Source organism: Myxine glutinosa, unplaced genomic scaffold (genome assembly GCF_964187855.1).
Source record: "Myxine glutinosa unplaced genomic scaffold, kmMyxGlut1.1 SCAFFOLD_712, whole genome shotgun sequence".
Classification (NCBI taxonomy): Eukaryota; Metazoa; Chordata; class Myxini; order Myxiniformes; family Myxinidae; genus Myxine; species Myxine glutinosa.
Window position 1 is genome coordinate 108,576 of NW_027616807.1, and position 25,053 is coordinate 133,628.

Here is a 25,053-nt window from a genome sequence, read left to right on the forward strand (position 1 = left end):
TGTGGTTCTGGGATCCTGAATCCTGGTTCTGGGAAATCAGAAGACCTCGGTAATACTTGAGTAGATTCTCGCCAGACAAAAATACATCACTATATATCATCAGAAAGAAGTTAGTCAAACACACTGTACACGTGACATGCTTTCTTATCTGCGCATGCGCATAGCAAGGTTCAGGGTTGATCGAGTAGGTGTGGGGAAGGGCCTGGCCTTGTCAAACTACGATGACGTCGGTTGAGTACGAGAGAACACGCTCTCAGAGAGTATCTGTAAATATTTAACTGTATAAATGAACTGGAGAAACAAATTATAACAAAGGACTCTGCAACAAGTGAAACTCCAGTCATTGCCATTGTGAGAGGCCCAGCTCAGAAATACACACCGTCTGAATAATTATTATCATATTTGAGTAGATGATGTTCTACTACTGATTTACAAATGTTGTAGCACAAACTTTATAGACGTGCTCACCAGTGGCGTACTGAGGGTGTCTGGCATAATTTTTATTTTTTTTAAATAACATAATTGTTCCCCCTCCAGCCCCTGCTTCCACCTCCCTCTCCCAAATCCCTAACCCCAGTAGCCATAGGTAATACTAATAGGGCATAGACATAAGGAAACTAGGATCTTTATATTAAAATTTCAATTAATTGACCACTGCCCATTCCAGGCGATGCAGAATGCCAAAACAAAGAAGAAAGGAACACTAAATGTCAGTTCAAATATTTATTAAACCAGGGGGCCCATTGGTCCATTGGACCAAATTTTAATTGGGGAATTTCGATCTTCGGGGACCTTTGTGTCTTTGGGGACTTTTGGGTGTTCGGGGACTTTTGAGTCATCAGGGTCATCTGGGACTTTTTGGTCCTCGGGGACTTTTGGGTCATCTTGTTTTTTTGGGTACTCGGGGACTTTTGGTTCATCGGGACTTTTTGGTCATCTGTGTCCTCGGGGACTTTTGGGTAATCGGGGACTTTTTGGGTCCTTGGGAACTTTTGAGTCCTCATGGACTTTTGGGTGATCTGGATATGTTGGGTGATCAAGGACTTTTAGGTCATCTGGTTGTCTTGGGTTCTCAAGGGTCTTTTGGGTCCTCGGGGACTTTTGGGTCATGTAGGTCTTTTCGGGCATCAAGGACTTTTGGGTCCTTGGGGACTTTTGGGTGATTTTAGTCATTGGGGACTTTTGGTTCATCTGGGTCTTTTGGGTCAAGTGTTAAAGGGTCTTCCAAGGTCTAAGGGGTCTCAGCAGTCTAAAGGGTTAAAAGGCACATTTGAATAGTATGTAATTAATTAATAGACGTGAAAAAGTATGACACACACACACACACACACACACACACACACACACACACACACACACACACACACACACTGACACACACACACACACACACACACACACACACACACACATGCACACACTGACACACACACACACACACCTCAGTTTATAGTAGACTAGCAGAAGTACCCGGCATTGCCGGGCGGGGGGGGGGGGGGGAGGGGGGAGGGGGGGGAGAGGAGGGGAGGGGAACGGGGGGGAGGGGAGAAGAGGGGGGGGAGGGGGAGAGGAGAGAAGAGGGGGGGATGGGGAGGGTGAGGGATGGGAAGGGGTGGGAGGGGGGAGTGGGGAGGGGTAGGGGGGAGGGGAAGGGGGTAGGGGGGAGGGGCGAGGGGGTGGAGGGTGAGGGATGGGAGGGGGAGGGGGAGGGGGAGGGGGGAGGGTGAGGGTGGGAGGGGGAGAGGGTAGGAGGGGAGGGGAGGGGTAGTAGGGGAGGGGTAGGGGGGGAGGGGAGGGGGGAGGGGGGAGGGGAGGGGGGAGGGGGGAGGTTACATTACACCGATTTACATTGAAAACTGCTGAAATATGTACGCAACTTCAACTTAGCACAGTTTAGTAAATACTCAAGATAAATCCATGCGGTAAAAGATTGCTGAGAGTTGCTAAGACCTACGACTTAGAAATTCCACCTGGACACACTTCAGGGGGCACTTTCAAAGGGGAGATGTGCTTATTCTTTCTAAAAAATATTTTAGGTGTGGTATAGACACGATATTTGCATGCATCGGTTTCAAAAATCGAGCAAATATGGTAAATATTACTCACGTGAAACCAGGATCCGTCTCGGTGGTAGCCATGAGTGTGTAGATGTCACATGATCAGTCATGAAGAGTGGTTAAGTCCAAAATATGACATACCATGGCATAAAAACGATTTGCCCGCAAAGCATTGCACCGCAACGGCGGTCACAGAGTGCCATGCACAGCGTGACGTAAGTAGTGCGCGCAGCGCCCCTGGCGGAATTACCGGTCCCTATCAAAGACATTTAATTCATATCGCACAAAATCAACAAAAATCGACACAAAACACGATCGCTTTTCGCTCTGAATTACGTGCAAACGTGTGACGGAAATCACCATCGCCCAGCATCGAATGCCAACCAAGATGGCGCCCGGTAACTGCATCTCCACCTATGTGGAGTGAATGGCAATGGTCACATCACGTGATCGCTCTGAGCGAATCAGTCTCGCGGCGGGGATGGAACATCACGTGATCGCTCTGAGCGAATCAGCGAGCTGCTCGCCCTGGCTGAGATTAGCGGGTACTTCGCTGAAATGCGCTGAGGTAAATATGAATAAAAAATATGGATCTCGTCAAATATTGTTTCGGCCATGTTCGTCCCAGGCTCAATGGCCATGTCTATGCCAAATATCAAGCACGTGAGCCTCTCCGTTTCGGAATCTATCGGTAACATTACACACACACACACACACACACACACACACACACACACGCACGCACGCACGCACGCACACACACACACACACACACAAACTGTGTTTTATATATATAGATTCAATTCCCGTGGATTCCTTGTTCAGGCTGTTTAAACAACGCCATCTGTGATGCGCAGACGTAACGAATCTGGCGCCGAGAAACCATTACTTGAGAAGGTTTATTGATCACGTGGTTTGCTTTTACCTTGACCCGCGACTGGAGGGATCGTGATCACGTGTCCCGTGTGCGGTGTATAGCACTGATACCTCGCTATTATTTTATTTTCATGAATGTAACAATGAAAAACAAGGCATTTCCCGAGACATTATATTTCTGCTGATATTATTTGATGCCACGTAACATTATCACGCATAACGCCGACACTGAGGCAAAAGTGTCTAGTGGCGCCAAGCTGATTGACAGTCATAGCCACGCCTACCCCAATCCCATTCTTTTACGTAGGAATGTCGTTTTCTGTACTTTTCGAGGAATACTTTCAAGCTACGAGAATTATAATACCAAAGGATGTTGCAGGAAGTAAAACTCTATCGAATGGTAGCAGAATCATTGCCATTGATAGAGGCAGTCGGAAATATGCCATCTGAAGAAGATTATTATTATTATTACTAGCCGAAACCCGTGGAACATCCACGGAAGGGAGGATGTGGTGTATGGATAGAGTGTACCATTATGGATGGCATAGGGGATTTGCTTGTCCGAGTAAGAGTTAGGAAGAAAGATGAGAATGAAGAGTGCGTATATGAACAACGATCGCCGACACCGGCACAAATGCATGCTCTGGATTGTCCACTCAGTGGACGGCTTGCTTTCGCCTTCGCCTGTCCAATCAGCGGACGGCTTGCTTCGCCTTCGCCCAGCAGACGCCAATACGATGGCGTCGTAAGATGGCGTCGTATCGGTAGTTAATCGGATGCTTTTGGGCCCCAACGTCGGCTAATTCAGATTTTTCGAGTATGGCTGTACGCGATAAACAAAGAGCGCGGTTCGTAGATCGTAAATCCATTAGTGCCGTGGGCATCGGGTCACTGGGTGCGGCGTAAAAGGGATAACAAAGTCGAGTCCTTACGCTCTTATTATATAGATTATTATTATGAACAAGAAGATGAAATCCCGGGTTTGACCGATCCCGTTTTTTCGCTTTATTTTGCCTTTTCCTTGTTCTGGAGAACTGAAAAGGGATCCCTCCCTCGACAATCAACTGAACAGTCCAGATAGGCTTTCATATGTAGCCCAAGCGAGTTTTTAAAGATAATCCAACTTTAGTTTTGTATGTAGCAGATGGGACCGTTATTTCTTTCCGTGCCATCCCTACCTAGAGAGCTCTAGCGTACTCTCTGATAATATACTCATATCCGGATCTTCACCAAAGTCGAATAAATAATTCCTATTTTTGGACAGGTTTGTTCACCAAATTTACTCCGAATCTGTTCTCAACTGTTTGAGATATCCTGCTCACAGACAAACAAACAAACACATCGGTGAAAACATACCATCATCCGTCCCCCTTCTGTGGCAGAGGTAACTATACTTTATTCATATTCTGTAAATTGAGAAAATATTGAGAATACTGAAGTGTACCGGAGAAAAGGTAGAATAGGGGAATTAGGCCCAGAAAAAGGCGAAGATAAAAGAGTACCACATGCGACTTCTAATTATCTTTCTGCCTTCAGCTGTTGGTTGGTTTAGAATCACTCCTGGTTTTGAATCAGCGTTACCCATACTTAACGCCCCCTCTCCCTCCATGCCATCCTTTATTCCTATCCCTTACGAGCAAATAAATCATTTAATGCTGAACATCTCCTTCCCAGAGTGCATTGTGACTGCTTTTCTCATTCAAATGGCATGGAACAGAATCAAACGAAATATTAAGTGGGAGACATTGTAAATGAAAGGCTGATAAAATTAGGTTTATCTCAACTTTGGAGTCAAACAATGTCCACTGGGATTTCTGTGCAGTTATGATGACAGCCTTTGGACATTTAGTACAAGCAGTCATTAGCACACTGCATGAGCTGTTAATATTTCGGTGGTATTTTAATGCCATCGGTTGAAGCATTGGTCACGCATGTTGCAAAGGTGTGTGTGAAGATTAATTTTCACATTGCAAGCCTTGCTCCTATCACCACTTCATCCTTGGAGTCCTTGTGGCTTTTCTCAGCAAATAAAGCAGGTCAAGGTGCCAAACTTTACAAAGTTATATTAGCGTGTTTTTGATGGCTGTTTAAGTCGCAAGGTGGGCATCTCTTTGAAATGGCTGCAGATTTCCAGATGAGGGGACTGCGGTGGGATGGGTGACGGAAGGTGTTTTGGAGGGGGCTTGGCAGGGGTCCTGGGTGTATTCTAATGACAATCTAACTTGGACCTTCCAGGAGATAGCACCAGGTGTGCAATTTTGCTGCCAACATTTTCTGGATGTGAAAATCATAACTGCCAGCTGATGCAACCCTTGTCACACCCCTGACAATTATTCCTCCCCCCTCATACTTACTTTCCATCTATTTCTCCCCCTCTCCTCCCCAAAGGCTTCCTACGTCTCACAGACCATGGACCAGTCAATGCCCGTACAGGCCTCTAGCCTAACACCTCTCGCCCACCAAATGAGCCATCTTTCTCTGGGAAACCCGGTAGGGCCTTCACTTTTCTGTTCTCTAATTCCTTTAGTATCGAGGAATTTGGATGTTGTAGAGCAAGACCAAATTGTTTAAATCTCCCACAATACTCTCCCCTTATTTGTCTTTAAAGGACATACTCTAGGTCTACGGTCACTCAAATAGACTTCAAATTAATGTTCTTTCACTGTCCATAAAGTATGCAGTGCTGTACAATCTGATGCAAATGAAATGAATCACGTATAACATAACGTCCATGGTCATGTTTTGTGCAAAGCGCAGAGAGAGTTAGAGCTGAATAACAAGTTTACATTTCAATATATTTTAAGCAAGAACTTAAAATTGTGTTATTTGATGTTTCAACTGTGTGTTGCACCTATTCCACTCACACTTGTGGAAGCGATGAGACAATTTATTATCTGTGATGTTGCGTACCCTTGGTTTTATGGGTTATTTTAAACCCCGCCGTGAGTATGCTATTTCCTGATATTGACAGAAACTTTAAACCAGAAATGAACGACGCACCCATGTTCATAAAAAAAACACATTTGAATGGTTGAAGGGATGTTTCCTTAAACTGCATTTTCATAATGGATTGATTGCGATCTTGAAAATAATAGTCTGTTTGTCGATGATGCTTGTGGCCTTCATAACATTTGTGAGCTATTGAGAAAAGTGGACGTTCAAAACAATTGCCAAAGGCAGAAAAGATCGCCGATGCTAATCATCATACCCGGCACTCTGCCACATTCAGATGCAAAAAAGATTAGGCCACGTGAACCTGATATTTATTTCCAGTGTGACATATTTTCTAAATTTAACCCTCATTGATTTGCTGGTCATGGTTTTTATTGGTATTCAAAATGTTTATTAATGTCAATGTCAAACACTTAATTATTCTGTCAATTTATTTTAACAAATTTACAGTGCCTTCAGAAAGTATTCACACCCCTTGACTTTTTCACATTTTTTGTGTTGAAGCCTGAATTTAAAATTGGATTTAATTGAGATTTTGTTTTGTTACTGATCTACACATAATAATCCATAATGTCAAAGTGGAATTTTATTTTTTTTAGAATTTGAATTACAAATGAATGAAAAAAATAAAGCTGAAATGCCTTGGGTCAATAAGTATTCAACCCCTTTACTATGACACTCCAAATTGAGCTCAGGTGCATCCAATTTCCTTTGATCATCCTTGAGATGTCTCTACAACCTGATTAGATTCCACCTGTGCCAAATTCAATGGATTGAACATGATTTAGAAGAAAACACACCTTTCTATATATGGTCTCATAGTTGACAGTGAATTTCAAAGCAGAAACTCTACCATGAAGTCCAACGAACTGTCCGTAGAACTCCGATATATAATTATGAGGAGGCATAGATCTGGGGAAGGGTATAAAACAATTTTTAGAGTGTTGAAAGTTCCCAAGAGCATAGTGAGCTCCATCGTTAGGAAATTTAAATAATATGGAACTATTCAGACTCTTCCTAGAGCTGGCCGTCTGACCAAACTGAGCAACTGAGCAAGAAGGACCTTGGTGAGGGAGGTGACCAAGAACCCATTGACCATTTTGACAGAACTACAGAGTTACCTGGCTGAGATGGGAGAACCTGCCAGAAGGGCAACAGTCTCTTCAGCACTTCACAAATCTAGGCTTTATGGGAAAATGGCCAGACAGAAGCCATCCTGAGAAAGAGGCACATGACAGCACACCTGGAGTTTGCAAAAAGGCATGTGAAAGACTCTCAGAGCATGAGGAAAAACATTCTTTAGTCTGATGAGATGAAAAGGCTAACCCCCGCTCCAGCAGAGAAAAATGGCCTCAAAACGATCATTCATTCATTCATTCATTCAGTCTGATTAGATGAAAATTGATCTATTTGGCCTGAATGCAAAGTGCCGTGTCTGGCAGAAGTCGAGCACATCTCATCACCCATCTAACACCATCCCTACCGTGAAGCATGGTGGTGGCAGCATCATGCTATGGGGATGCTTTTTAGCGGCAGGGACTGGGAGAATTGTAAGGATAGAGGGAACAATGAATGGAGTGAAATACAGGCAATTCCTTGAGGAGAATTTAGCTCAGAGTGCAAAAAATGTTAGATGGCTGCAAAGATTTACATTCCAACAGGTCAATGACTCCAAGCATACAGTCAAAGCAACACTGAAATGGCTTGAGAACAAGAACATGAATGTCCTTGAGTGGCCGGCCCAGCTAAAGCCCAGACTTGAATCCCATTGAGAATCTGTGGAAAGACTTTAAGATTGCTGTTCACCAACGTTCCCCATACAATTTGGCAGAGCTTGAGCAAATCTGCAAGTAGGAATGGGAGAAACTCCCTAAATCCAGATGTGCAAACCTCATACGGACAATCCGAAGAAGACTCGAAGCTGTAATCACTGCCAAAGTCGATTCCACGAAGTATTGACTTGGGGTTTGGGGGGTGTGGGGGGGGGGGCTCTCATATGTAGGGAACCAGCAAAAGTCGATCATATAAAGCGATTGTGCACTTTGGATAAATGCATGAGATTTTGCAGAATGCAAAATAAACATATACAGAACACTTTCCAGGGAGGAAGCTAATCTGAATACTTATGTAAATTCGACTTATGTAAAATTTTTTTTTTTTTTTTTTTTGTTTTTTTGTATACAAGATCGAGGCTCGTGAAAGAGCGAACATTAATCACACAGAAAGACAAACAGACACATAAAACAAATAACATCGGGAGCGGTAGACAAGATGGGGAGAGAGGGGGAAGGACACAAACACAACATTTGAGAGCAGGGACCGAGAGACATGGAGACATCGAGAGATCTGTGGGAGGGAGAGGGCTTTGGGGGGGAGGCATGTAAAGGGGGGGGGGGGTGGGAGAGGTATAAACATATGGACACTGCCAGGATTTCCAGGAAAGAAGTTGGAATTTCAAACAAGGTGGATCTGGGGTGAATTAGTGGGGGTAGAAAAGATCAAGGTTATGGATGGGGGAAGATAAGAGATGGTGATGAACAGCTGTTTTAAAGACCTGGAGGGAGGAGAGGGATTGAAGGGAGTGTGGGAGTTTGTTCCACAGGCGGGAGAAAAGAGGAATGAAAGAGTGAAGGTGAGCAGAGAGCCGAGATTTCGGCAGTTTAACCATCAGAGGGTTGCTGGCAGATCTTGTGCGACCTGTAGGAATATTTGGGGGACAGAGCACAGAGAGAGCTGGGGGAGCAAGGCCGGAGAGGAGTCGGTAGAAGACAGAAAGGCCACCTACCTGCCTGCGGTGAGTGAGTGAAAGGCCCTCAGAGATAGCTTCATCGCGGGAGATTCCAATGATTTTGAAAGCTTTGGATTCAACAGCGTGAAGCCGAGCCAGGTGTGAGCCAGGAGCACCAGCCCATAGGGGAGAACAGTATTCCATTGAGCTGCGGATGAAAGCCTTGTATGTGGTGAGGAGCTCAGGTGTGCCGAGGAAGGACTTCGCACGACGGAGGATGCCCAGTCGGCGACTGGCTTTGGAGGCCAGCTTGGAAATGTGGTTTTCCCAAGAAAGATCATGGCAGATAGTGAGACCCAAAAGCTTGAGTGACAGAACTTCTTGGAGAGGATTGTTGAGAAAGTAGATGGGAGGGTTGTCCAGTCGATCTTTTCGGAGAGACATAGTAAGAGAGTGAGATTTGTCAGGATTGAAAGACATGTTCCACTTGTTTGACCAGTCTGTGATTTTGTCCAGGTCTTCAGAGAGTGAGGAGGCTGCAGACTGCCGATCTGAGGGAAGAGGAATGGAGCGGCAGAGAGTGGAGTCATCAGCAAAGAGATAGAGAGGATTTTCCAGAGAGTCAGAGAGATCATTGATAAAGACCAGAAAAAGCACAGGGCCCAGCACACTTCCTTGGGGAACTCCAGCCTGAACAGGAAGGGGAGATGAGAGAAATCCATTCAGGGCCACACGTTGACTACGACCAGAGAGGAAGTCCGCAAGCCATGCATGGAGATTTCCATGGATACCATAGGAGGAGAGTTTGGTGAGCAGAGCTGGGTGCCAGACCGTATCAAAGGCCCTTGATATGTCAAGGGAGACAGCTCTGATTTCCTGTTTGGCATTGAGGACCTCCATCCATTGTTGAGACAGCAGAAGCAGCATGTCCAGAGTAGAGTGACCTGGTCTGAAACCAAATTGATGATCAGAGATCAAGCCATTGGAGAAGAGGAAAGATTTCATATCCGAAGCAATGATGGATTCCATGACTTTGCTGATAATTGGGAGCAGGCTGATTGGTCTGTAGTTGCAAGGATCTGTTTTTGCACCTTTTTTGTGTAAAGCGGTAATGTTAGCTGATTTCCAGGATGCTGGCAGATGACCTTGAGCAAAAGATAGGGTGAAAAGAACAGAGAGAGGGTGAGATAGAGCGGCAGAGCAGGATTTTAGGACCCGTGGGCTGATGCCGTCTGGTCCAGTTGCAGAATCAGAGTCGAGGTTTGACAAAAACTCCTCCACCTTGTCAGGAGAGAAGGACACAGAGTCCAGGAGCAGTTGGGTTCGACTGGGAAAGGTGGGAACAGAGAGAGATGGGTTTGGGACTAAGGATTTCGAGGCGAACACAGAGTTGAGGCATTCGGCTTTGTCACGTGCGATGTCAACTGTGTGGCCATTTGAGGTAAGGGAGGGGATGGAGGGGGAACAAACACCAGAAACGGATTTGACCAGACGCCACCAGGATTTGGAGGAAGGAGACAGGTTTGAGAGTTCATTCTTGAGTGAGGAGAGATAGTGCTTCCTGGCACTCCTGAGGGTAGACACACACTTGTTCCGAGCTTGGTGGAAGGAACTGAGATTTCCTTCAGTTGGATTAGCCTTCCAAGAGGCAAAGGCAAGTTGTTTCAGGGCAACTGCCTCACCACAAGATTCAGTGTACCATGGACGGGAGGAAGGGTAAGACAATTGAAGGCGAGATGGGATAAATCTGTGCATGAGAGAGATCAGTTTGCTTTGGAAGAATTCCCAGGAAGAATTGATGTCAGAGGCAGTGGAGATGGGAGACTAATCCAGACGATTGATGGCTGCTTGAAGACCGTCCCAGTCGGCCTGAGTGAAATGCCAGACTCGTCGACGCTGAGGAGGCTCTCTGAGAATGGCCAGAGAGATGTCCACTTTGACAAGCACATGATCAGAAGAACCGATTGGAGCAGAAGAAGAGCAGCAGACATTAGCAGGGAAGTTTGTCATAACCAAGTCTAGAAGAGAAGATACTCCATTGGCTGAGATCCGGGTCGGGAAATTGACAGATTGTGTCAATCCCAGTGAGTCACAGAAGTCCTTTGCTGAGGTGCCATGACTAGTGAGAGAGGAACCCACACCCAACCAGGTGGCATGATGACAGTTGAAGTCACCACATATGAGGAAGAGAGAGTTGGAATGAGTGGATAGAAGTTGGTCCATGTTGTCAGACATTGAAATGTAGATGGAGTCATCACTGTTTAGGGGACGGTACAGAACACATATGAACAAAAGGTGGGAGCGGAGAGGAAGCCGTAACCAGAGGTACTCCTGCGGGTGAGGAGGAAAGAGAGCAGTGCAAGGGGAGTGAGGAAGAGAGTTTTTGACAAAGATAGCCACCCCACCACCAGGCCGAGGCTCAGGTCTATCATACCGGAGGAGGGAGTAACCAGGAAGAGATATTAAGGAATCAGAGACATCTTGAAGGAGGAAAGTCTCTGTTAAGCAGATCAAGTCTGGATTGTCAGAAGCAACCTGTATGGAGAGATCAGTCAGGTTTGAGCGAAGGCCCCGGATGTTTGAGGTCCATACCGTTAATGAAGAGAGAGGGGGAGCATCGGGTACAGGACAGGGGAGGGGAGGAGTAGGGTAAGATGAAGGATGAGAGGGGGAGGTAGGGAGAGCAGTTGATAGTGTTTCAGATGTTGCAGAAGAGTTCCAAGAAAGGGAAGGATGAGGAGGATGAAAGGTTTGATGGTGAAGGGATGCGGCACAGTGAGGGGTTGTTTGAGGGGGGGCAGAGGAAAGTAGAAGGTTTGGGGGGGTGGAGGTATGAGATAGAAGGGAGACGAAGTGGGGAGGAGGCATGTAAATTCAAATTTGTAAATTCAAATAAGATTGAATACTTATGTAAATTCGATATTTCTGTATTGATGTACGAATATATATATACAGTGGAACCTTGACTTACGAGTGCACCAACTTACGAGTTTTCCGAGATACGAGCCGTCGCTCGGGCGGTTTATTGCTTTGAGATGCGAGCCGAGATCTGAGTTACGAGCTTACGCCACCCGCCACCAGGTGGGTTCCGGTCACGTGGTTATCTTGCCGTGCAAGCATATCTGCCGTATATCGCTGCTGTTTTGTTTTCGCATGTTGGTTATTTTGGAGGTTACGCCAGCCGCCACCAGGTGGGTTCCGGTCACGTGGTTATCTTGCCGTGCAAGCATATCTGCCGTATATCGCTGCTGTTTTGTTTTCGCATGTTGGTTATTTTGGAGCTTACGCCAGCCGCCACCAGGTGGGTTCCGGTCACGTTGTTATCTTGCCGTGCAAGCATATCTGCCGTATATTGCTGCTGTTTTGTTTTCGCATGTTGGTTATTTTGGAAAATTTCTTAGTTTTAACCATGGGTCCTAAGTAATTGAGTGCCAAGGGCAGTACTGAGAAGAAGAAGAGGATGATGTGCTTGGATATAAAACACGCAATCGTCGAAAAACATGAGCGAGGTGTGCGTGTTGTCGACTTGGTGAGGCAGATGTGAAGGCAGCTGAAGATTTTATTATAACTTTTGCCGAACTGATAGAAGCCGAACGATACATCCCCCAGCAAATCTTCAACTGTGACAAGACAGGGCTCTTCTGGAAAAAGATGCCGAGGAGGACGTATATAACGGCAGAGGAGAAGAGCATGCCAGGCCACAACTTGTTCAGAGTGCCGGCGATAGCTCGCCTTCTCTTTGTGGAAGACACGGTGAGATCCTTAACATCCAACAACTAATGGGACGCAAACGGGGCGCCCAGTTTAGCGGTACACACATTGATGAATCACACTGCCTGTGAAACACCGACATGACAGGTTATAGCTGGGTCGGGATTCAAACCCAGGCTGGACAGTTTAGAGTCAAGTGTGCGTACCTCCAGTCCAGGCCATCCTGCCAACTTGTATGCTGCATACAGGTGAAATATAAAGCGCGAGATATTTTTATATATACTGCATATTAAAAAAAAAATTGGTGTGGTTTTTGGCGGGCTGGAACGGATTAATAGCATTTCAATGCATTTTAATGGGGAAATTTGATTTGAGAAACGAGCAAATTGAGTTACGAGCTCGGTCACAGAACGAATTAAACTCGTAAGTCAAGGTTCCACTGTATACACATATATATATATTGCCTTCAAATGTGTAAAACATTTCAATGCAATGAGCCATATTTATCCCAATTTATACAGTTGTAAGATGTAAACGCCAGAAAGCATGTTTCCTGTTGATGAAATGAACTATGGTGCAGTCAGTCATTATGATTCCCTGAAGCAAAATGTGGAAGTTGGATGAGGTTACATGAATGCTGATGAGTCTCAGGGATAACTATGATAACTATGATAGCACACTATCAGTTTATATTCGAAGAAGAAGAAGTTCATTTTTAAAAGCCTGGAAAACCAAACATGGTTTTTTTTTAAATTACCTTGTGAGGTGGACTAATTTGAATACCGGTGATAGTGGAGCTGCTATATACGACATCATATAAAGCGATTGTGCACTTTGGATAAATGCATGAGATTTTGCAGAATGCAAAATAAACATACACAGAACACTTTCCAGGGAGGAAGCTAATCTGAAATGGCCCTATTACAGAGCCGTTTTGGGTTTCTTCTGGTGGTTGGCTACCATATCGAGGGTGGCTAATCCAAGGTCAACTCCTCCCAGTTGGGCAGACTAACTAAACCAATTTATATTTCAGGCAGTCTGTATGCACACCAAGAAAATAAATTATTTGAATTGCTAATATGATTTTAAGTTAGCACAATTTAACTTGGATAATCTGAAAGAGGTTGAAGACATGAATCACTTTAGAATGTAAGAGGTAACATAACGAGGCTTCACGGGCTTGTTTCATAATTAATTTTGAAGTTTTGTGTGTAAGGGTGCCAGAACAGCCGAAAGGTGTCTAGCCTGGGTTTGCATCTCGACGCAGCTGTAGACTAGCAACCAGCAAGTGTTTCACGGACAGAGTGATGTAGCGCTGTGTGTGTTGTCCATTGGAAGGACATTAAGCCGGAAGACCTGTCTGCCAGCAATGGTTGTTAGTGGATGTAACAGGTCCCATGGTGTCTCACAAAGAGTAGGTGAATATAGCCGACACCCTGAACAAATTACAAATTGCTGCCACCTTCAGCCGGTCGTGAAAGGCTTGGGGCAAAAACGTTTCCTGGCTGACCCAATAAGGTGGGAGTAAATGGGGCCGTTAATGAAGTAGTGCAAGTACATTGGAAGTGTTGAGTGTGGCATTTTAATTTGTATCGGACTTTAAAAACACACCAATTTTTTTGTTGTTTAATTGCATTTTTGTGGAATTTCAATAACCAGAGACGGGTACATTATCTTGCTCGTAGCAAAGTAGCTTGCTCATTCAAGTTTGTCTGTTCTTTTCTTGTTTTGGTTGTGTCATGTAAAATGAGTGTTGCATCACATGCTGTATGTAGTGGGAAAACTAGCCGAGTGATACAGGCAATTTGTTCTCAGATTTTCGTTAATGAGATCCAGATTGTTGGATGAGCTAACCGCCGACGGATATTTCCATTATTACCCCGCACGCGAAGCGAAAAGCGGGGTGAATCAATTGGTTCTCTATGTCTGTCTATCTACAGATGTCAGTCGACGATCAAGTTACAACTTCGTTAAATTGAATGTTATATTTTGAACATTGCAGAACATGATGCAGAACATGAATCGGAACATGGACCTACATTTTAGCAGTACTTTGGCTCTGAATTTGGCAAATTGTACGCAATCCCGTGTTCTTTCTCAAGACTGTGTGGGGTATGGTGTTTTATGATCTCTCTGGTTTTAAATACGTCACAATGTAGCGACCCATGGGTCCCCCAAGCGAGACCAGCGGCAGAATCTCCTTGCTCCAGCCGGTGACGTCACCGGCGGACAGCCTCGGCGCCGGGGTGGCCGGTCACGTGACCACCAAAGCGTGCCGCGCGTGCGGTTATGGTCCTTTGCACCTGTCGGTCACGTGACCACCGAAACGCGCCTCGCCTGAGAGGCGTGGCTTTCGGTTTCGGTTATGCTTTCGGGTTGGGATATATATGCAGCCCGATAAATGGGCTTTTCAGAGTTCCCGAGTTGGTTTTTACAATAAACATCTTCTCCGACGAGTTTGTGTCTTGCCCGTCACTTCGTCCGTCTCAAGCAAGAGCCCGGCTCTTCAACAAGTTACTTGTGGACAGGTCTATACATAAAATAACTCTTGTGAATAGTTTGCATATGAAATAGTTGATTGATCTTGAACATAAATAGCTAGTGATTATGGTAAAGTAATGTATAAAAATAGCACCGCAAAGCGGGCGCAACCCCTCAGCCCATGCGTGGTGGAAACCAATTTCAAGATGGCTGCCATGGCGGCCATATTGAAAATCGCAGCGCGCCCATTTCCGAAAGGAACCTTCCTCTACTCAACCCCAACACACACTGCAAAAATGGATTGAATCGGACAAGCCGTTCTGCTTGAAATTGATGGAAACCAATTTCAAGATGGCTGCCATCGCGGCCATATTGAAAATCGCAGCATGCCCATGAGCCTTCCTCTACTCAACCCCAACACACACTGCCAAAATGGATTTCATCGGATAATCCGTTCTCCTTGAAATTGACCGAAACCAAAAGTTGACGGATGCCTGGGCGCCCGTGACGACAATACCCCTTAGCCCAATTTCGGCTGAGGGGTGAAAATCACTTTCAACTAAGATTCTCTCCAATAGGCAATTAATATTTTTTGGGGGGGGAGGGGGGAGGTTAAGATATTTACTACATTGGGATGGATTTTCATAGCTCAATGGCAGTTGATGCTATCCTCTCATCATCGAGGAAAGCCTAAGATTCTCTCCAATAGGCAATTAATATTTTTTTTGGGGGGGGAGGGGGGAGGTTAAGATATTTACTACATTGGGATGGATTTTCATAGCTCAATGGCAGTTGATGCTATCCTCTCATCATCGAGGAAAGCCTAAAATACAAAAAAACGACTTCTTCTTCCTCTTATTCTTATTGGGTTAATCTTCAACGGGCTCTTCCAATATATCACAAAGATGACTGTACATGTTAAGCATAACTGTGGGGACGTTGTATGATTTCTCATCATTGCTTTTCCCACTTACCTGCACAGTATCTGGCATCAATGGGAGCCTCTATGTCATCACCGTATATTACTTCCTATACGCCTGTGCCTTCTACGCCTGTCCCATCCGAGGTAAAACTCTTGGACAATTGCTTATACTCAGAACTGCTGCATTCAGCACAGGAATGCATGCAAAACTTTGGATTTTTGTATTTATGTTATCCTTTATATTCACCGTACCTCTTCACATTTTATTTGTTAATACTGTTTGCATGAAATTATATTTGCATCAGATAACTTTTCCATTCTTCAACAGTTTCCCACCTGTCTTCATTTACTGATCTCACCAGTTTTTCCATTCAGGTGGCTGCAGCTTCTCAAGATAATGTGGAAACCTTTTCTTCCTCAGGATTTACTTTACTTACTTGTTTCTCCACAGCTATAAACTTTGTCTCTTCGACAAAATCAGCTGGTGAACCAATTCTGTCATGTAGACTTCCTCAGCCCCACAAGTTTTGGCAAACCCTCCCAACCACTGACCTCATTGGATTACCCCAGGCTTTTATTTACTAGAAAATTGAGGCTCAACAAAGAGTTTACATTCAGAGTAAGATGAATAAGTAAATAATGTGAATAAAGCATGTTTCCTGTGCCACCATCAACAAAAAGTTTAAAAGGAAATTTGTACAGCGTTCTAAGCAAGCAACAAAAGTATCTTAACAGCAGAATATAGAATTAGAGCATTCATAGAACACCTTACCCCACATAGTCTTGAGAAAAGACATGGAAAAAGCCTTTTAAACTTTTGCTTATTGTTGTTTCCGAGCAGATCGATATTTCCTACGAGCCACCATTTTATCTGAATCTCGATATCCCCCAACGCTGAGAGATTGAGCGGCAAATTTGATTGGTTGTGATGACTTAATATGGCGTGATATTTTGTCCAAGTACTGCTAAACTGTTAAAAGTGCCAAGAAGGTGATGTGTGTTCTAGTGTTGAAAAATACAATCCAATTGAAATAAAATAAAGACTTTAAAGGCTGCAGGAAAAAAGACAAAATAAACTTGTTTCGGGAGTTTACCACTGCTGATGCACCGTCTTTTACACCACCTTGTTTAATGTTAAATTAGTTCATTAATGCCTGGTGATTGTGTCCTTTATGACGTCCTTACAACAGTAAATCTCCTGTATCAAATGATTTTCAATTTTGTTTGACTGTCTGACAGGCAGACAGAGTAAAAAAATTACCTTACTCCTCTCTACTCGTGTGCGCTCGAGATGAGATTCCATCCAATTTGCCAAATTTAGAGCCAAAATACTGCTATGGGCCGATTCATGTTCCAATTAGTGTTCTGCACTATTCAATATATATAATTAAATTCATTTTATGTAGTTCCTCAATGATAAACTGACGTCTTTAGACAGACAGACAGATAAAGTGAAGCAATTTCAACCCTTTGAAATTGTGACCTGCAGAAACCTGGGGGTGGGGAAAAAAGCATGGAAAGAGCAGAAAGGGGGTGGTAGAAGACAGAGAGACCAACGTCCTGTCTGCGATGGTGAAGTGAAAGACCCATAAACACAGCTTCATCATGGGAGATTCCAAAATATCTTGAAGGCCTTGGTTTCCATGGCATCAAGCTGCACAATACATGAAGTGGGGTGCTCGCCCTGAGGGGAGAGCAGTACTCCATCAGGCTGCGGATGAAGACCTTGTACTTGGATTGGAGTTCAGATGTGCCAAGGAAGGTCAGTGGCAAGCTTTGGAGGGCGACTTTGAAATATGGTTTGCCCAAGTAAGAATCATGGCTGATAGTGAGACCCAGGCATTTGAATGATTGAACTTCCTCAATAGCATTGTTTAGAAAGTAGATAAGGGGAATGGGAAAGAATGGGTTGCTATACGGTCTTTTCAGAGAGATATAGCGAGAATGTGGGATTTATCAGGATTGAAAGACATATTTCAAGTGTTTTACCAGATTGTGATTTTGTCAATGACTGAAGAGAGGGGAGAGGCTGCAGCTTGCCGGTCTGAAGGATGAGGGATGTCATGGCAGAGGGTGGAGTCATCGGCAAATAGATAAAGAGGATTTTTCAGAGAGTCAGAGAGATCATTGATGAAGATCATGAATAGGACTGGGCCCAGAACACTGCCTTGAGGCACTCCAGCCTTGACAGGGAGAGGAGATGTAAGGATTCCGTGAGAGCCACACATTGACTAAGAGAGTAGAAGACGTCAGTGAACCATGTGTGGAGTTGGCTTTGGATACCAGAGACAGACAGTTTGGATGATAAAGCAGGATGCCAGACTGTATCAAAAGCATGAGATATGTTCAGAGAGCGGCCCTGATCTCATGTCTGGCATTGAGGTCCTCCATCCATTGTTGGGTGAGTAGAAGCAGAATGTCCATGGTGGAGTGACCTGGTCTGAATCCAAATTGGTGATCTGAGATGAGGTTGTGGTAGAAAAGGAAGGATTTCATATCAACTTTGATAATGGATTGCATGACTTTGCTTATGATTGGAAATAAGCTGACAGGTCTATAGTTAAGGGGGATCAGTTTTTGCACCTTTTAATGTAATGCAGTGATTGCGGATTTACAAGCAAAAGGAAGATGACCTCATGCAAATGGCAAGGTGAAAAGGACAGAGAGAGAATGTGAACGAGCAGCAGAGCAGGATTTTTGGATACGTGAGCTGATGCTTTTTGGCTTAGTTGCAGAGTCAGAGTCTAGGGTTGAAAGAACCTTCTCCAACTTTTCAGGTGCAAAAGACACAGAGTCCAGGAGCAGTTGTGTACGACAGGGAAGGATGGGTTCAGAGATTGAGATGTTGGAGACACAAGATTTGGAAGCAAGCACAGAATTGAGGTATTCGGCCTTCTCACGAGCGGAGTTGGCTGTGGTGCTTTTTGAAGAGAGGGAAGGGATGGGATGATAGCATACACCAGAGACAGACTTAACAAGGTGCCATCATGGTTTTCGAGGAGGGAGACAAGTTAGAAATATCATTCTTGAGGTTGAGCATTCTTGAGGTTGAGCATTCTTGAGGTTGGTTTCTCCTGAGTAGACACACACTTTCTGTGGACATTTTGGAATAATGCACTGACAACCACATGCACAACTGCACTGGCTAACCCCCGCTCTAGCAGGGAAAATGGCCTTAAAATGCATGTTGTTGTTGTTGCACTGACATCGTCTTCAATTGGATTAGCATTAATGAGAAGTATTCCTTCATATTTGTGCTGAACCCAACTAATTTGGATCCAAAATTTGTGCTGAACCCAACCCCCTCTTCCCTGCCCCTTTACTCCTTACTACCCCCTTACTCCTGTACATCTTTCCAGCTTATCCCTTGGTTCTCACTCCTGATTTACTTGTTCTCTCATTTAATACGTCATGCATGTTGCACACATATTCCTTGATAAAGACTCGTGCTCGAAATGCTGGGCATTAGGCTTACTGGAAATGATTGTCAAAGTTGGTTGTACTTTCAATCTCAAACCGAATCAGGGGCCAGATGGTTTTTTTCCCCCAGACTCAACTACTTTATGCTGTTATATGGGCACAAGGAACTTGTGGATCCCATGATCCTGATAGACCATTGCAAATTAGTTTGGAAAAAACCTGAAAACAGGCCACTCAACATTCTGTAGAATAACTGGCATAAATAATCTGGAGTACTCACAGGTGTTGAACTTGTAGGTAACAGTGTTGTTTCCATCCAGGTTTTGTTCGAAATATGAGTTTTAACAGATAACCTGTTTGTCTCACCATTTGCACATCACAGTCACGTGATTCCCCTTCTTGGGCTGGTTCAGAACACCTGGCACACTATGCCTGCACAGTCCTGGAGGAGGCCACTCGGTAACTGAAACTTTCAACCTGAGCCTTGCCTTTTGTGCTGGTGCCCCTCATTTTTGAATACGTATCTTCCCAACTATGACAAATTACTCGTCTTCCTTCATCTCCACAACATTGCAGAGATTTGAAATTGCTTTGACTGCAAAACAACTCGAATACCAATTCATACCATGATGACATCATCAATCCATTGCTGCAACTCATATTAATGGGTGCCTCAATAATTATTTAGTCTTTAGCATAGAATACAGCAATGAGAGCTGTTACGTGTGTGCAAATGTGATCATATTTCACCAATTTAATCATTTACTGCTTTGAATGATACTGCCACCCAATAATCAAATAAAATGATTTTAATATGAAAATCATTTTTAGTCACAGATCTACAAGAGCTCTGCATTCTTGTTGTTGTTGTTGTTGTTGTTGTTGTTGTTGTTGTTGTTGTTTGGTTCGTGTTGGGGGGGGGGGGTTGATTTTTAAAATGTGCACCCACTGGTCGGACCCCACCCACATTTGTCGCTTGACTTCACCCACCATGACGATGGCACCCAGACAAAATAATATGGCCGCCATCTTGCTTTTCTGGTGGGTGGAAGACAATCAGGCCTGTGGGCCTCTGCTGATTATACACTGCTCAGGTTTGTTGCATCATTGTACACCGCACCTTTCCTATGCCATCTCCAGGCATTGCAAATCGTCATTGCCGGGCACCGAAGGGGGCTCGGCAGTGACGCACGCTGAAATGGAGTACTCAGTTTTCACTCTGGTAGTTTACTTGTTTTCTTGTTTACTTGTTTGTTTGTTTTCTTTCTTGTTTGTTTGTCCAGGCGATATCTCAGCCATCCTTTGAGCTAGGAAGCTGAAATTTCGGCACAGTAGTGAGCAAGTCCTTTGTCAAAAATGATATTTTTTGTTTTTTGATTAATCAATTAATTGAGGAGTTATTTAATTATTAGCGATTAATTAAGTACTTATTTAATTAATTAAATTTCCTTTCTCTTCTGACCATTAACTCAGGCACCTTTTGAGTTAGGAAGCTGATATTTGGACATGCCAATGACCAGGTGATTTGGCTGCAAAGGCTATTTTTGATTTATTAATTAATCAATTAATCGATTAATTATTTAATTATTCGATTAATGACTAAAAAATGTTTTTTTTTTAAAGTTACAGATTCTGATGAAATGGTGGTGGTTTATGTGTTCTATGACCGAATTGATTAATAATTAAATTTTTTAATGATTATTATTTATTTATTTTCATTATTAATCATTTATTTATTTTCTTTCTCATTTGGCCAATATCTCAGGCACCTTTTGAGCTGGGAAGCTAATATTTGGACATGACAGTGACCAAGTGATGTGGCTATCAAGTATATTTTTGATTTATTGATTAATTATTTAATCGATTAATTATTTATTGATTAATCAATTAATTATTTAATTTTTTATTAATGACTTAATTAAATTTCTGAAAGATACATCTTCAGATGAAGCACTAGTGGTTTAGTTATGCTATTAGCCAATTGATTAAGAAAATATTTTGTGATAATCTTTTATTGATTTTAATTATACGATTAATCAATCAATTAGTGTGCACCTCTCCCTCCCAATGCAGCCTCAATGAGCTGCACTGCGGTATTGCGGGGTGCCGGAGGTGCCCTGGCAATGCCGCGCTGTAGGATATTTAATTATTTGGCATGGGGGCGGTGTACTTTGAATGTATCTGTACTTGTTTTTCCTTTGGTTTTGTTTGGGTCGAGTGTTACCCACGATGAGGTACCCTGAGAAATCCAATCAATGTCGAATTAAAACTATCAGTAATGTTTAACCAAGTCTGTCAAAAAGTACGGTAGACGGCTCTCGAAAAAATAGCATTATGTTATTTTTGAACAGCCCCATATTGGGGTTACACAATCCATGACTGTGTAATGAATCTGTTCGTTCTGATATAACAGTGGGGAGGGTGCCATGGATGACAGGTGTCAAGCTAATTTTTAATAGCGCATTAAATGCGTGTTTCCAATCACCCGCTACCAGATTTTGTCACAGGTTCTGAGCACAATGCAGTCATTCTTGTGATATTATTGCAACAATCTACAAAGCTCACAGCAAATATGGGTTCATCCTCAGGTGAGCCAGAAAACGTCATCTGGCAAACCTTATGGCTGAACTCTCCATCTGTCTCCTTCAAAGTCCTTGTGAGGCCTTGTTAAACGTCTGGTGTGTATGGTCTTCCATTGAGTAACTGGGTGGTGGAGTGGGTAAAGCCTTGTTGCCTTGACCCTCATTGTGGATGCATTTCCCATTGCTGCTCAGCAGAAATGTCTGCACCCTGTGATGAAGTGCCTACCTGTCCGTGATTGATTCTTAGCCATTGAAACCCCTTAGGCAAGCCACTCCAGTCCTTCCCTCACTTCAAACGGCATAACAGCTAGCTTTGCTAAAAACAAGTCAGAATGCCAACAACTTGATGTTTACCGCCAAAGCTTGCATACAACCCATCGCACTCTGTCCCCACGTTATCTCCTCACATACAATCTTTCCTGAACGTTGACTTTCTCACTCAAAAAGGTAGAGAATATTTTGGCCAGCATTGACCCAGTCCCATGCTCTCAAAACCAGTGGCCATGGCCTCAAATCATGCTCTGCTGCTCTTGCATACATGCTTGACTGCTTTCTTCAGCCTGCACTTCACATTTGGCTGTCAACCCTCTACTTGGGCGATAGCCAACATCACTCCAGCACATAAGGGTGCAAAGACATGTCCTCTCAACTATACTGTAAACGATTTAGTTTCCAATATAATAAGCAAATTCATGGAATGCATCATCACAGCTGACATAAAATTGTTCCTTTTCTCAAACAGCCTGATCTCTGACTTTTGGCTGGGATTGCATCCTGGCCACTAAACTTTGGGTATATTGTATTCTGCTGCTTCTCTGTCAACGATGGATAGAGCCCCTTACCAGCAAGGTACCTGCTCTGCTTGCCAAGCTTTCTGCCTGCACAATACAAGGCCACCTTTTTATCCTGCCTTGCTGACTTCTTCCATTCACACAGTCAGCGTCCAGCTCTCACCAGAATCCTCTAATGTATTTCCCCATCAGAGGTTATAGTGTGTCATGGCAGTGCCTTAGGCCCACTCCTGTAACTAGTGTACATTGTTGACCTCTGATGCTCTGGAAAACCCTTTTCTCCTCTTTGAAAATGACACAACATCCAACCGACAGGCAAACTGCTCAACCTCACCATCGGCTATTGCCTCTTCCGGGCAGACTGTACATCAAAACTAGCATTGCAAAGTGGGCATCTTCTGTGTTGCCAAATCCTTCTTTCCTTGGTACATGGCGGAGATATGCACTCTACCGAATGCGGTTATAGTTAAATCTGAATTTATCACAGCCAAAAGACATTTATCCATAGCTCATGGAGCACTGCTCTCCAATGTGGGCTGGCGCTCCTGCTTCCATCCTGTCACTCATGAACACTAAGGAATCCAAACCTTGCAACATTATTTGCATCCCTCACAAAGAAGAAAACTCCAGGCCTGCTTCTTTCACATCATATATATGTTGGTGGCCTACCTGTTTTCTAAAGTCTCTCCTCAGGTATTTTTCCCCATCTCATCCATCCCTCCTCACTCCCTCCAGGTCACTCATGCTCTTTATCCCATATATTTTCAACTTTGTTGCAGCCCTCCACCCTTTGTTGTAGCTGTCTGTTGTTCTAATGCCATACTGTCAGTGTATTGCCTTATTTTCTGTTACTTTGCTCTTTTGTGAGCCTTGAATTTGTATTAAAAATAAACGAAAACAATCGGGCCCTTTATTGCCAATTGGGCCTTTACGGAATATGCTCCAGTTTTTTCTCTGAATTTAATACATTCATACCTTTTTTCAGATTTCGTTTTCAAGCTTTTTGTCCCCCGTCGCACAGCGGAGCGAAAGGGGGACTATGGTTTTCCCCTCCGTCCGTGTGTCCGTCCGTCCGCCCGTCCGTGCGTGCATGTGTGCGTGCGTGTTTGCGTGCGTAAGCGAAGGACCGCATTCGAATTTGGTGTGTGGGTGCAACCCACGTCAAAATCCAAGATGGCCGCCACCATGTATGTCTGATGCCATGTATATCTGAACCTTGTGAGATGAATATCTTGAAAAATAAGCGAAGTACCAACTTCTAATCTGGTGTGTGGGTGTATCTCGGCATAAGGAAGAACGCTATTGAAAATTGGGTCGCCACGTCAAAATCCAAGATGGCCGCCACCATATGTCTGAAACTTGTGAGCGAAATATCTTGAAAAATAAGCGAAGTACCAACTTCTAATCTGGTGTGTGGGTGTGTCCAGGCATAAGGAAGAACGCTATTGAAAATTGGGTCGCCACGTCAAAATCCAAGATGGCCGCCGCCATGTACGTCTGAACCTTGTGAGCGGAATATCTTGAAAAATAAGCGAAGTACCAACTTCTAATCTGGTGTGTGGGTGTATCTAGGCATAAGGAAGAACGCCATTGAAAATTGGGTCGCCACGTCAAAATCCAAGATGGCCGCCTCCATGTATGTCTGAACCTTGTGAGCGAAATATCATATCAGAGCATGTTTTCTGCGTCTTCCACTTTGTCAACTCACATCACTTCACCGACGGGGGACCTAGGCGTAACGCTTGTAACCTTTTTCAATTGCTCATGCATTTCATGTGCAGTACCAAGCTGTGTTGCATCTTTACTGGGTATGGCTTTGCCTCTGACGCAGTGCTCCCCTCCCTCCTATTGGTTAATGCAGGAATTTGGAATGTTGTCAGGATGCTGGGGATAGCTCACCTATTGTTTTTGAAGGACACTGTGGGATATTTAACGTCCATCAACAACCAGTGCTGCTAACACACTGGTCCTCCACCTTTACATGCTTTCAAAAGACGCCACACTCACCTTCCTTTCTTTTTCCCTTTCCACCCTCTCTTTCTTTTCGGTTGTTATCTCCATTTGCGGGTTTCAGAAGGTAGAACGGAGTCCTCCCAGGTCTCAAAGTAACCATCTTCACGTGTGTGTATGTATGTATAATATATACTAGCAAAAGTACCCAACGTTGCCGGGTAACAATGAGTTGCTTCCTGACGGGAATATGAAGTGAGGGGGGTAGGGGAGGATGGAGGGAGAGGAGGGGAGGAGAGGAGGGAAGGGGAGGGGAGGGGGAGGAGAGAAGGAAGGGCGAGGGGTAGGGAGGAGAGGGGGGAGAGTGGAGGAGGAGAAGGGAAGGGGTGAGGAGAAGGGAAGGGAGGGAAGGGAGGGAGGGAAACGGTGAGGAGAAGGAAGGAAGGGAGGAGAGTGGAGTGGGAGGGGGAGAGAGAAAGGAGGGAGGAGAGAAGAAGGGAGGATGGAGGGGGAAAGGGGGAGAGAGAAGTGAGGAGGGGTGGGGAAGGAGCAGGGAGGAGAGAGAAAAGGGAAGGAGTGTGGA

The 25,053-nt window shown here is 44.3% G+C and overlaps 1 protein-coding gene across 7 annotated transcripts in view; it reads left to right on the plus strand.

The window, feature by feature from the left end:
* Window positions 1–25,053, plus strand: part of LOC137410963 (RNA-binding motif, single-stranded-interacting protein 1) — a 125,975-nt gene that overhangs the window by 77,639 nt on the left and 23,283 nt on the right. For 3 of the 7 annotated variants that reach the window (XM_078768927.1, XM_078768928.1, XM_078768930.1), the window contains exons 8-9: window positions 5,322–5,423; window positions 15,788–15,871. In XM_078768927.1, coding sequence (XP_078625053.1) covers window positions 5,322–5,423; window positions 15,788–15,871 — 186 coding nt within the window. Of the gene's footprint in view, window positions 1–5,321; window positions 5,424–12,222; window positions 12,367–15,787; window positions 15,872–19,529; window positions 19,650–25,053 lie in introns of those variants that run through there. The other 4 variants (XM_078768924.1, XM_078768925.1, XM_078768922.1 and 1 more) reach the window with 3 other exon arrangements.